At 40.3% G+C, this 13,696-nt stretch overlaps 1 protein-coding gene across 1 annotated transcript in view; it reads left to right on the plus strand.

The window, feature by feature from the left end:
• Positions 1 to 13,696, plus strand: part of PDE11A (phosphodiesterase 11A) — a 151,465-nt gene that overhangs the window by 113,781 nt on the left and 23,988 nt on the right. The window contains exons 13-15 of the mRNA XM_064162095.1: positions 3,056 to 3,165; positions 6,157 to 6,247; positions 10,106 to 10,206. Of these exons, the coding sequence (XP_064018165.1) occupies positions 3,056 to 3,165; positions 6,157 to 6,247; positions 10,106 to 10,206 (302 nt within the window). The remainder of the gene's footprint in view (positions 1 to 3,055; positions 3,166 to 6,156; positions 6,248 to 10,105; positions 10,207 to 13,696) is intronic.

Below are 13,696 nucleotides of genomic sequence, written 5' to 3' on the forward strand. Positions count from 1 at the left end.
TGAGAACAAAGTTCAGTTGTATGATCTGCTTGGGCTGCTCTCCCTTCCAGAGAGGAGAAGAAAAAAGACACAAAAGAGAAAGTCAAGAGACTAGCAATAGCATAAAGCTTACTCTTACTGTGTTTGCCTTGGGGGGAACCACCCATGATTGTATGTGCCTCGTTTTTATCGCTTGTACAAAGGGGGAAATTTTTTGACCATCAGAGGGAGGCTCCAATGAACAAGGAGGTACTGGTTTGTGTAGTTAGTGTGCTCTAGTTCTGATGTCCCTGTGACAGTCAGCAATACTGACTGCACCACAGATATAAGGCGATAGGTGTATTGTAGGTCATTTTCAGGTCAGACTTAGCACAGCACAGTAATTTCTGTCTGGAGTATGGCAGTCTTTCATGGCTTCACTGTGCTCCCACTGAATGCAGAAGGAAAATTCAGCTGGGTCGAACGAGCTAAGCAATGGAAATCCAACAAAGCTTAAACCAGTAACCACTGTTAACGACTCCTGGGTGAGCCTTCTGCCTAAAGTATGTTCCTATATCTCTAAGTACGCATTTTGTCTCCAGTCAGACAAGGAACAGTTACAAGCCCAGTCCTGTGAGCCATACTTCTGTATTTCAGACTCACTCAAATATTCTGAAGACAAGCACTGATGCAAGACTGCTGCTGTGAGCTAAGGACATCACATAAGAATAAACTGCAAGGCCAAGCCCAGGCTTCATTCTCAATGCCTTTGCTTAACATGGCTCATACTGGTACTTATTTCTAAAAGTAAACTGAACAAATAAGCAATACAAAATTAAAATCCCATCTGTTGTGTTAATAGCAAGACATATAAATGTAGAGCAAGGTATAATGAATGCAATTCATTTCCTCATATGAAAGAATGACCTCCATAACTCACTGGAGACTCTGCCACTCATGACTTATGGGTCATTCCTTTTCTGGTGAAAATAAATTTTACTGCACTGTTATCTACAGCCATGTATTTTTTTTTTCTCTCTGTGTAGATTCAAAAAATGGAGAAATGTAATCCTCTTTTTTTCCTGTGTTATGTTCAAAGGAGATATTCCCTTACTATAACGCTGACAAGACTTTTGATTAAATAAAATGTGGCATTTGTTTTTTGAGATATTGCTGCTGTTAATAAATTCCTTAATCAGTCTTTCCAGATTTGCAATATAGATTGAATCCTTGAGTTTAATCAAAGCTTGTGTTATACTAAAGAATATTTATTACAGCATCAGGTTTTTATTGTAAAACTTCTATGTTAAGCTGTTTAAGCTTTGTGGTGATTGTTTACTCTAGATAGAAACTTGGCATGTTCTCAGTTACAAACCTAGTTTTTAACTCTTTGTTCAAAGTAGGTGTTTATTATTTGCTATCTAAGAGCAATGTTAAAAATAAAAAAAAAAAAAAAAGGAAATCAATATTTTTTTAGAGAATTTCTTCTGCCTGGGTAGCTGTTATTGAAACTAAAGTAAGGAACACTACTAGAAATGCAGAGAATATTCAGCTGACATTATGCACTAATGGATTCTACATGAAAGGAATCTTCTCATATTTGATCATCTCTTTTTTTGATACATAAACTTTGAGCATAATTACAAAGCTTTTGCAGTGAGTCCTGCACTTCCTGACTTCCCTATGAAATGCACTCCCTAGCACCTGGGGGAGCTTGGCTCCCTGTATTGCTTAAATATTAACTACAGCCACATTACAGACTGCAGAGCAGAAGCTACATGGATTTGAATATGCATTTGTTTAAGTAGAATTTGTGGTCTTCAGAGTGAAGAGCAGAACTTTCACATAGTGTTGCATCAATTGACTGGCATTTTTTAGGTTGGGCCAATGAGTCCCATTGATATTCACTTGGCACCACTTTGTCTTTGTATCACTTTATCCTCCTCTTGCTTCTGGGTGAAATTATGCCCCACTCAAAATTGGTGGAACTTAGGATTTCTTGCACACTGTTAGTCTTACCATTGTTAGTGGTTTGGTCCTCAAATACAAATGTATTTTACATTATTTCCTTTTACATTAGTTCCTTTCCTTTGCGTGGCTAATTGAGGAGGCACTGGAGACTGGCACTGTGAAAAGACAAGTGTTGTGTGGTGTTCCAGGTCAGCCAGTCATTTGTGCAGACAACATAGCCTTATGTTTCTGAAGAGCTGAAGTAGTTCCTGCCATGGGCAAGATACACAGCAGCAAAAAAAGCCATGTCCCATGCAGGCTCCAGCACCTCCTCCTGCTCAGGATGCCTGAGGCTGGCATTAATACCAGCTTTTCTTTCCTAACAGGTGGCAGTTCAGGCAGAAAACCACCACTATGGCAAATATACATGATGAGAGGTATAGAATATTTACAGGATCAGCTCCCCCATTCACAGGGGCATATCTGGCCTGAGCTGCTCATGGGGAATTTCAGTACAGCAGTTTTCAAAATTGTCTCCCAAATTTAAGTGGGTATCTGTAGCAGAAATATGCCATTTGAGATATTTCCTCTTTAAATCATGCTGCTTTATTTCACGTGTCCCAGATAACAAATCTCATAATAGTTTGTAACAGTTCCACAGGGTATATTTTAGCTGGCTTCTTTTATAGGTCTTTTCATTTAATATCTCAGCTATCTTTGACAGTAGGCATGGTCATCTTAGAACTAAAGAAGTCTGTCTAAATACTCCTCTGAACAATAACTTCAGAATTTAATTCATTTCAGGTGGTATTTATTTGATAGAAACTTCCAGTTCCTGTCTTAGTAGTTATGGGTGTTTGTTTTTAGCTCTTTTTGCCTTTAGTGCCTTCTGGGTAGTGGAAAAATGGCATGCTAGAAGTGCAACAGAGAGATAATAACAGATCACTCCAAGGACCTTATCTGTTCTGCTAACCATCTAATATACAGCAGGGAATATATATGACAATAAAACATTTATCTTCTCCTTACTCAAATGCTCATGGTATCGAAACAAAGTTGACTGTTGCTCGATGGACTAACATTACTTATCCCTTTTGCTACTGATAGCTACAGCTGCCTTTTAATTTTTTTTTCTCCCTGCTCTCAGACTGCAGGATTTCAGGAGATTCTAACTGAAATTGAAATTTTAGCTTTGATTGTGGGATGCTTATGTCATGACCTTGACCACAGGGGAACCAACAATGCCTTCCAAGCCAAGTAAGTTTTCTAATTCTTATTACTTTAATCTGTTTTTCTTCCACAGAAGAGCAAAAGGTGACCAGGATAAAGAATGAAGCATTCATTTCAGACCTCCTAGGCCAAGGCCAAGTATTCCTATTCTTGTACCTAGCAAGGGACCATCCATCTTTATCATTCTCTGTTCTTTTAGGTAATTGCTGGCTTGTCCAGGCTGTTGAACTGACATCACCTATTGAAACATGTCATCAAAACTTGACATTCTTTTCAATCTCAGATATTATTGGTTCTTTTACTCAACCCAGGAAACACGGACACTGTCTGAGCTGTTCTTGCTGGTTGGAATGGATGACAATAAGCAAAACTTTGTGCCACTATTAGGAGGAAAATAGGTAAAACTGATAAAATGCTTGCACAAAGAACTTCACAGCAGTATAGGCAAGCACATATAAAGTAATCCCTAGTTTATGAAGTATGAAACTGTTGCCTTCACACTGGATACTGCTCTGATGTATATTGCTTGCAGTGGGTGACTGAAGCAGTTGCCTCCACCGCATGCTTGTCAGTTGTGGAGTGCACAGTGTCCTGGCTCTTAGAACAGCCTCCTCCCAGGCCTGCTCCATACACCAAAGCACACAGGGCTTGTTCAGAAGCATGCTGCAGTGGGCAGGAATGGGCTGGCCACCCCTGCGATGGTCAGTACCCACCAGCACACAACGCTGGATCTAAAAGACAGATTCTTACATCACCTACGTGCAACCTTGCTCTTCGGACTGTTTTCAGTTCTAAAAATTGATCTTATTTTCTTCAGAGTGTTGTTTAGGACCTGATTCAGTGGCCCTCACTTGTATGTGTTTTTCTCGTCTAGGCTGCTGCCCTCAGATACAGTGGGGCAGAAGCAGGCTTGTGCAAAGTCTGAGGGTACTTCTCACTGTGGTCATAAGGGAACTCCCTTGGCAAAGGTAAAATTCTTTCCAAAATCTGTGTTCCCTGAGAAAAGGGAAGGCCAACAAGAAATGTCCCCTGACAACATCCTGGCCAAGCTGTGAAATAAGGCTGTCAGACAGAGAGACTCCTCCAAATCCCACGTTGTTTTCTTGGCTCCTCAGGTCCTCTGCAGTCAGAATACGATACGTTGAGGCTCTCTTGTCCTGCAGATCCCAGCGTGCATTTGCAGCTTTGTCTGTTCTGCATTACTGCTAACCCTCCAGCGTGACGGGGAAGTGGTCAGATGGTTATCTGAAGATATCTGAAAGACAGCATGGTGCTGTGTTAGCCTCCTACCTTCCGCAGAAATACTCTGCTGCAATGTGTCTGTGTACGGGCTGCTGCACTTCCAGGAGCATGCTGCCTCACTGAACATCACTCAAAGTGAGGCTTCTGATATTTGCTAAGCTGCCATTTCCTGAGCTATTGGTGTTGCTGTACAGTCTCAATGAAACAATGACACTGTCTGGATCTTCAATCACCACAGCAAAGAAAATCAATTGCAGCGTTCGAAAGACGGAGCTCATGGTGCAAAGGTTACCAAGCACTGCTAGGTGCCTTTTTGCAGCTGAGACTTGAAGAGAATCAAAAAAGGCAAGGCAGATGGAAAGGAAGCTCAGCTGATTGATGTTTATGTTCCTAATTTACAAAAACGAGACCCAGGATTTACATTCTGAGCGGTTTAGGCTCTGATTAAGTTAACCACTTCTCCACTGCGACATTACAAAGTATCTCTTGTACAGAGAGATGCCTGAGTTAAAGACAGAGGTTTCAGCATTAGACTGCTATCAGTTATACTTGTTGTTTGACAATGGAGTACAAAGAAGAGGCTTCTATTTTACAACTCCATAAAGAAATTGTCAAAAATCTTTAACAAAAGACAAACATTACCACACAGGTATAAAACATCCATAAAAAACAGAAGCTGTAGTTTTCATAACAGCAGCTATGATTTACTCCTCTAACCTGACATAAATTTAGGCATCACATTTTCCTACTTTATCTTCAGTGCTGTTGTGTGTGATGAAAGTTCAAGAGGTATATGATGGAGGTAATATCACAGTTGTCTGAAATGGCTCTGTTATATATTTCAACACCACCTTCTCTGGGGATGGTGTTTCCTGCACATCCATCTCTCTAATATAGCAGCTTCTGATAATTAAATAGCAGCATGGCACAATTTTACAGTATATGCCCCTAAGAGGCTCTTTCTCTTTGTCTCTAGTATAATCTGCTATTTTCATTTCTTTGGATAGAAAAACCTATCTTGTCACTTTAGGCTGGGTCCCAGGAGCGAAGTCATGGAGAACACTAATGATTCTGAAAACCAAGCCACATTCTCTCTACTTCCCAACAACTCACAATTTTTTAAAGGTGTTCCGTATGGTTTTGCTCTTTAAACTTAAAAAAAAAAAATGTCCATTTTAAAGCCATTTTTATTTTACACAATAAACATGACAAGAAAATGCATTCTAAAGAGATGCTAAGCTGCTGTATTCACTGCTCTAACTTGTGCTTTTGCTTCCTTTAGTATTTTTTAAGTGCGTGACTTTACGTAGAGCTTGCCTTTTATTGTTGTTGTGTTTGAGGGGTTTGCAATCATCTGCTGCAAGGAACTGTATTTATGAATTAATAATTAATTATAAATATAATTATAAATTAATAAAATAATATTATTTAATTGCATTTGTACCTATGAATAATTTGAAAGTAGTAGCAGAACAGCCTCGCTCAAGGACCCCACTGCACTTGTGCTGTTGCATTACTGAGGCACTTTGAAAGGTGCATCACCAAATGCCATGTACTTCCAGGAAAATCTTTTGTCAGGTGATTATATTCAGCAAATGTAAATGCCTTGTATCTAGCTTTAAATTGGTAATAATTTGATCTTGTCAACAGTCTTAATTGCAGTTGCTGAAATAGAGAGGGAGAATGTCTCTTCATGCTTTTGTTACCAAATTGTCTCTGAGACTTGCTTCGTAAGCAGACAAGTGGTATTTGTTGACTCCCTGTGTTCTGTTTCAGGAGCGGATCAGCCTTGGCTCAGCTCTATGGCACCTCTGCTACCTTAGAGCACCACCATTTCAATCATGCTGTCATGATTCTCCAAAGTGAGGTACAAAAGCATGACTATTAATCTCACTGTAAGCTGTTGGGCAGTTTCAGCCAGAGAAAGGAAATACCACACATGGTATCTTTTTTTATGCCCTCTCCTTGAGGAGTTATTTATTGGTTATCACAAAGGTCACAACTAGCACAAAATTAAACAACTACAAATGCTGATCATAGAGCTCAGAGATTATATTTGTCTCAATCAGCTGGGGCAAGGAGAATATACTAATCTTATTGTCAGCTTTTCTCAGTCCTCTTACATATATCCTGCTCAGTGGTTTGTAAGTAGGTAAAACAAGCTCTTACCTTTTCCCGTGGGTGTTGTATTCAGACTGTCACAATCATCCCTTGCTAGACCAGTTTAATTGCTTTGACAGACTTTTGGTAATCAGTGGGTTTTATGATGGTTTTGCATATCTTTTAAATGTTTGGTTTTTTTAATAGTATTTAATGTCAATAATACTGTGCTGTCCAAAGCACACTAGCTGCCCTGCAGATACATGTAAAGACACAGTTCTTGCCTTCGCTATCTATTTTTGCATGCACTACCCCCGAGAGGTGGGAAAAGTAGAAGGATGGAAATGCAGCCCTCACAAAGCAATGGATGCATTTTCCTAATTTACACAGAAAGGTTGTTACAAAATACATTCAGTATATGTGCAGCACAATGAGAGACCATATGCTGGTCTGCAGTAACTTTTGGAGAACATCTGGGAATGCTCCATGATCACAGACAAATGGGAACAGGATGATGGCTTTAGCAGTGCATATGGTGCCACAGAGATTAGTCATGGGACTGTAGCTTTAGTGTTCAGTTTCTCAACACTGTATTAAAAAAGTAGGCATGGGAAAGGAAAGCATCAACATTAGATATTTAAACATCTCTCTCAATCTGCTTAACTTACCATAGCTTATCCAAAAGGTGATGCTAGAAATTAACTGGCTCCTTGTGCTACCAGGGAAAGGCATGGGGAAAAGCAGCCTTTGGAAATTAATCTGGTTTGAAATAGATAAAAAGGAAAAGTTGGGTTTTTTTTGTTTGTTTCCTGGGGGGCTTGTAGGGTTTTGTTTGATTCTTTTTGCTAAACCAATGACACTGTTCAGCATCTGAAACAAGCTTTTCTGGGAAGCTGTAATTTTGCCAGTTCCTGAAATCTTTGACTGACTGTCCCTCTGAAGACAGGGGTGATTCTGTGAAATTTCATAGCTCATACCAGTCTGGATGCTTTTCTTTTTCTTCTCCAACTTAAAAATGAAGAATTTTATGAAAATATTAGGTTTTTTCTTTCCCCTTGGAATCTACTCCAGCTTCTTTCAGATCTGTACTGTATTACTTGAGATGCAAGTCCTTCCCTTTGCTCATTCAGGCAGCTCCTTCTTCAGGTCCTCATGACTAGACCAGAAAATTAATCTTACAGGATTTTTTTCTAATAGGTATTAGTTGCTACTGGAACAGAACGTCCCTTAGAAACAGAATCAACCAGGTTGGAAGAGACGGTCATAGAATGGTTTAGGTTGGAAGGGACCTCAAAGATCATCCAGATCCAAATGCCACATCTCCTCCCACAGAGAGAAAGCCAGAAAGGCCCCAACTGTTGTCTACTCAGCCAAGGTTAGTGCAGAAGTCAGTCAGGGTGAAGGAACAAGAGGTGAGAGCAAGAAGAGGCAAAAATAGTTAATACAGCAGAGTTTATCCTAAACAGCAAATTAATGGAATGGCACAGACTTATCATAGAATGGTTTAGGTTGGAAGGTGCTTCAAGGATCATCCAGTTCCAATCCCCTACCATAGGCAGGGATACCTCCCACTAGAGCAGGTCGCTCAAGGACTCACCCAACACGGCCTTGAACACCTCCAGGAAGGGAGCATCCACAACCTCCCAGGCAACCTGTTCCAGTGTCTCACCACCCTCACTGTAAAGAACTTCTTCCTAACATCTAGTTTGAATCTCCCCTCTTCAAGTTTAAACCCTTTACCCCTTGTCCCATCCTTACAAGACCTTGTTAGTAGTCCCTCCCTGGCCTTCCTGTAGGCCTCCTTCAGATACTGGAAGGCTACTATAAGGTGTCCTCGAAGCCCTAACTCCTATAGCCTGTCCTCATAGCAGAGGTGCTTCAGCCCTCTGATCATCTTCGTGGCTCTCCTCTGGACTTGCTCTAACAGTTCCGTGTCCTTCTTGTGTTGGGGGCTCCAGAACTGCACACAGTACTCCAAGATCACAGACCTCCAAGATCATCCAGTCCAACCTATCACCCAGCCCTATCCAGTCAACTAGACCATGGTACTGTCTCATTGAGTCTCTTATTGAACATCTCCAGGGATGGCAACTCCACCACCTCCCTGAGCAGCCCACTCCAATGGCAAATCACTCTCTCTGTCAAGAACTTCCTCCTAATATCAAGCCCATGCCTTCCCCAGCACAATTTGAGACCATGGCCCCTTGTTCTGTTGCTGGTTGCCTGGCAGAAGAGACCAACCCCCACCTGGCTACAGCCTCCCTTCAGGTAGTTGTAGACAGCAATGAGGTCACCCCTGAGCCTCTTCTTCTCCAGGCTAAACAATCCCAGCTTAGTTTGAATAAATGCAGATTTGGATCCTCCAGTCTGTGTAAAGTTACACCAACTTTCATCTGCTGAGCAGTTGGTCCCCTCTTTCAAATAAGCTGAAATTAGGCTATATCCTATCCACTAACGATGGTATTCTAGTCTGTCTTTGCTATCTAGATGGAAACATTGTACATTATAGTATTATTTTAGACTTTTCTTATTCTGGACAAAGGAAGCATTTATCCTTCACTCTTGACATGCTAACCTCAGTACAAGTGATCTTGAGCTTTGCAGTGAAACAGGTCAGAAACACAACAGATATTGTAGAGGTTATAGCAGTCCCATTGCTGGAAAATTCCTGAGTTTAAGGGCATTTTAACCATCCTAAGTAGCTGATGGTAGTGCACACTCAATGTCTGCATTACAATGCTAAATACCAACAAAACAAGACTCGGACCTTATTATTTATAGAGGTTTTTTTTTTTTTAATAGTACAATTCTTTACATTAATTTAGTTCTATGTAACTCATGCCACTTCTTGAGATTATATTTAGAACTTTCCATCAATCTTTTTTTTTTAATTTTTTTTATTTTCTGTAAGATTTCATAGAGAAATTACAGGGTCTCCATTTCTCTTAGTTTTCAGAAATTCAACTATAAAAGGACCTTCCTCCTCTCAAAGAGCAAGAGCAACTAATTTGTTTCCTTTCATTCTGTCCATAGAGCACCTTTCAAGTTCTTAATCCATGATACCTTAAAAAGTAGCTAAGGGTGTTTAAACTGCTTGAAGTTGTGGTTCTTTAGCCTTCATGGGCAATGTTTCTCTGCACCATAAGACAACACAGTAGTGGTTAGAGTGAGCAAACGGGCTGTTTTGAATGGAAAGCTGATTTAGTGTCTTTGACTGCTCTAACAGCAGTTTGTGTGCCAGCAAGCAGCAGCACAGATAAATCTATTAGGTGAACATTTCAAAAGCTGCAACGCACAGTTCCCCAAAACATATAGTAAGAGGAAAGATTGAGATGTATCCATAGTTTTTCCCCATAAACTGAGTCTGTGCAGGGTCAAAGCAAAAAGTAAATCTTTCCTCAAGAGGCTATATTTTCAGCAGAGTTTAGAAAAACATACCTGGTGCTTGATTGCAATCCTCAACTCTTCCACCCCAATGTAATCTCAGCAGTATTATCATTACTATTTTGCTGCAGTTTTGCTATGAATCAGAGAAGTCCTCTCTTAAGGGAAACAGAGTTAGAAAACCTTTAAAAAACCTATATTGATTGCTAGCCCTTTACCTCTTTTATCTCTTTCATTATAGGGTCACAACATCTTTGCTAACTTGTCCTCTAAGGAGTACAGTGACCTTATGCAGCTTCTGAAACAATCGATATTGGCAACAGACCTCACTCTGTATTTTGAGTAAGTATTGGCATTTCTTGTATTTGACAAATGAAAATTCAGAGAACTTACTCTAATCAGCTGTTAAATATCAAAAAAAGGACATATTATATGAGAAATTAGTGTTTAGCTGTGGTTGAAGAGATTTAGTCTAATACTCAGTATATCTTAGGCTAACAGAAATATCTCAAGTGTCCAACTAAGTTTTGCTTTAGTGTGTAACATGTCAGTACCAACAAAAACTAAGTGAAATCCTAGGCTTATACTTCAGAGCAATCCCAGTAATCAGTCATAGCTCAGTCCTGTAATTCTTCTGTCCTGTCTGTGATTGTTTCTGCAGGCATGTAGAAAAGTAGCATTTTTAAATTCTTTTCCACCATCTTTGAGGGTCTAAACATGTGCTAGGAAATATTACATTTAGCTAAGGACCAAGTTGCAGAGGTGACTTGGTCAAATGATGCCAATCACATGAGAATAGGTCTTAAAGAGCTTAACTTGAGAGAATATAATAGGATCTCTCTCATGCAGTTTTCTTCCTTTCCCTGTTGTGAAAATCATATCTCTAAGTAGACTTCATGGTGTTGCTATTTTGTGTTTTTCAAATACTGTTAATTATTACCAAGTTCTTCCAGTGAGAATATATGGGAGCATGCACATAAGCAAAGCAGTCACAATGTCACTGTCACATTGCACTTTTTGACATCCCCCTCTCCACCACATGCCTCTGACTGACTTATAAGGAGAAGCACTGTCTGATGTGCAGTCTTGACAATAACTCATCCTTAGGATGATGTCCATTAGCATCCTACCCCATACTTCCTTAGCACTGATGATGGATACCAAGCCAGGCTTCGAGAAAGCTTCAAGCCAAGTCTTTACCCTGATTTTTTTTATCAACATTGTGTGTTTAAAAGCTGATTGTAAAACTACTGCAATATTTGCTTTGTCTTTTTTTCTTGGCATTGGGTGCCTGTTCCATGGGATGTTTCTAAACAGTACTGGCAGGAGACATGTTGATATTCTTTGCTTCATGGAAGTATGTTCTCAGAGAAGTTGTATCAAGAAAGGAGTTTAGTGAATAGTTTTATTATAAATAACTTCTAAATGTTAGGCCATGAAGCAATTTCCGTTTGCTGACATGAGCATCCTGAGCAGGACACACAAATCCTCTTTTTGAAGCTGTCTGTTAGGATCACTTGTTATCTGAGGGGGGTTGGAATGACAGGGGAATTTGCTGACAGCTCTAAGTGAGATACAAGGATCACAGAGATGTGTCAGTTTGGGTTCTTCTGTCTCACCACAAATTACAAGTGCTGCAGAAATGTTTTGTGCTGTCAAGGAAAACGTAAGTGGCAAGGGCTGAGAGGACAGCTGCCCTGGTACAGCCCACATGCCCAGCCAGCATCCTGCAGCTCTGTGAAATACTAGAGAGGGCCCACAGCAGTGCCATGGGAGGGAACCATTCAGACATGATGCAGCTGCCTTCACTGCCTGCCTTAGGCTGAAGACCTACATGGTCAGGTTGTCTTTCTAGTTTTAATATAGAGAAATAATGTCCAAAAAGGGACACGATCTGAACTTCAAGATTATTATTCTTTGCTTTGCATAATTGACTTTTATATGCAACATGAATCAGACAACTTTCAGCAAATGAGGCCTTTTTACTCAGCATTCTGCAAATTAGTTATCTTCTCCTCTTGTGTTATTAAGACTCATTAATCAGATACCTGTTATGCTACTTTGCTTCCACAAACGCCTGAAATCACCCCCTGGAAACACTGATGATTTACACTTCTTAAAGCCACCTTAAGTGAACAGATGTTTGCACACAAGTAGCTAACTTCTTTTTTCAGCTTGCTTCATCTTCAATATTTTTGTGGAGAAAGAAATTCTCCTATCAGTACTCTTATAATACCTAAGCCTAATGATCACAAAGCCCAGCTAGCAAAACTGCAACAAAACTCCAGGCAGAGCAAGGCTTTATTACATTCACAAGGCATTACTTTTCTACAAACAACAAAAAGATGACTTTCACTGAAAGATCAGATGGAAAATATCTCAGTAAGTAATGCCTGTAGATCATGCAATAAGTAAAAGCATGGTGGAACCAAAACGCAGCTTATGGAAATTCACTTAATGACTTGAGCCACTGGGCTACAGAGCAACTGGATTTGGTATATATAGCAAGACAACTTTCCCTTCCTGGCAAAATACATCCAGAATCAAAGCTACTGAAAGACATTGCAAAAATGTTAACATTCTGTTTATTTCTGAAATCCTAGCATATTATGCTTCCTTAATATTAGCAAATCTGTTCAGTTTGGATACCATGGACAAACCAGCCAGCAGGAAACACTAAATTGTTTACTTATACATGAATCATAGAATCATAGAATCAACTGGGTTGGAACAGACCTCCAAGATCATCCAGTCCAATCTATCCCCCAGCCCTAGCCAGTCAACTAGACCATGGCACTAAGTGCCTCATCCAGGCTTTTCTTCGACACCTCCAGGGACAGTGACTCCACCACCTCCCCCATGGGCAGCCCATTCCAATGCCAATCACTCTCTCTAGCAAGAACTTCCTCCTAACATCCAGCCTAAACTTCCCTCAGCACAACTTGAGCCTGTGGCCCCCTTTTCTATTGCTGGTTGCCTGGCAGAAGAGACCAACATCCACCTGGCTACAACCTCCCTTCAGGTAGTTGTAGACAGCAATGAGGTCACCCCTGAGCCTCCTATTCTCCAGGCTAAACATCCCCAGCTCCCTCAGCCTCTCCTCACAGGGTTTGTGTTCCAGGCCTTTCACCAGCTTTGTTGCCTCAGAGGTCTTTTGCAACCAAAATGTTTCTATGATACGAATAGCACAGGATATCTAATACTTCATTATTTACATGGTTAGCCTGGGCACTGCTCTCTTAACAGAGGATGTAGTTGTGGATGGTCTGAGCTAGTCTAAGGTTTACATGCCAGCTACTCTTGGCCACTGAAATTATCATCATTGGAATATTCATCACTGCAGTACTTATTTCTTCTAGATGTAATTTTCATGATGCTCTGACTTTCTGTGAGAGAACTGAATTTGTTTTCTGCATATGTGACTTTGCATTGTCCCAGCAAATTTTGTAACTGAAAGTCTTTTATGTATTATTTCACAAAACAGAAGGGATCAGATATCATCACACATAGTCCTTATCTCTCCCTGTTCTAGTTGCTGTCATGAAATGCGTTAAAGAAAAGTCCTGTGGCAGGACTGACTGTTAACTGTCATGTAAACACATGATAGCCAGGGACTAAAATGACGCTGTCTCAGTGCCACAAAAAATTACAGATGATTACTAGAGTCAGAAATTTGGTACTCAAACACCAAACAAGGACTAACATAGTCTGGCTCTTGTTTTGTCCACCTTTGAGGACATAGGCAGGACATTCAAGAAGGCAAAGCACAGGAACAAGCAGGGAGGCTTAGTTTTCAGTCAGAGACAGCTACGAACTCAAGACATCTGCAGCT

This window comes from Pogoniulus pusillus, chromosome 2 (assembly GCF_015220805.1).
Source record: "Pogoniulus pusillus isolate bPogPus1 chromosome 2, bPogPus1.pri, whole genome shotgun sequence".
NCBI classification, from domain to species: domain Eukaryota; kingdom Metazoa; phylum Chordata; class Aves; order Piciformes; family Lybiidae; genus Pogoniulus; species Pogoniulus pusillus.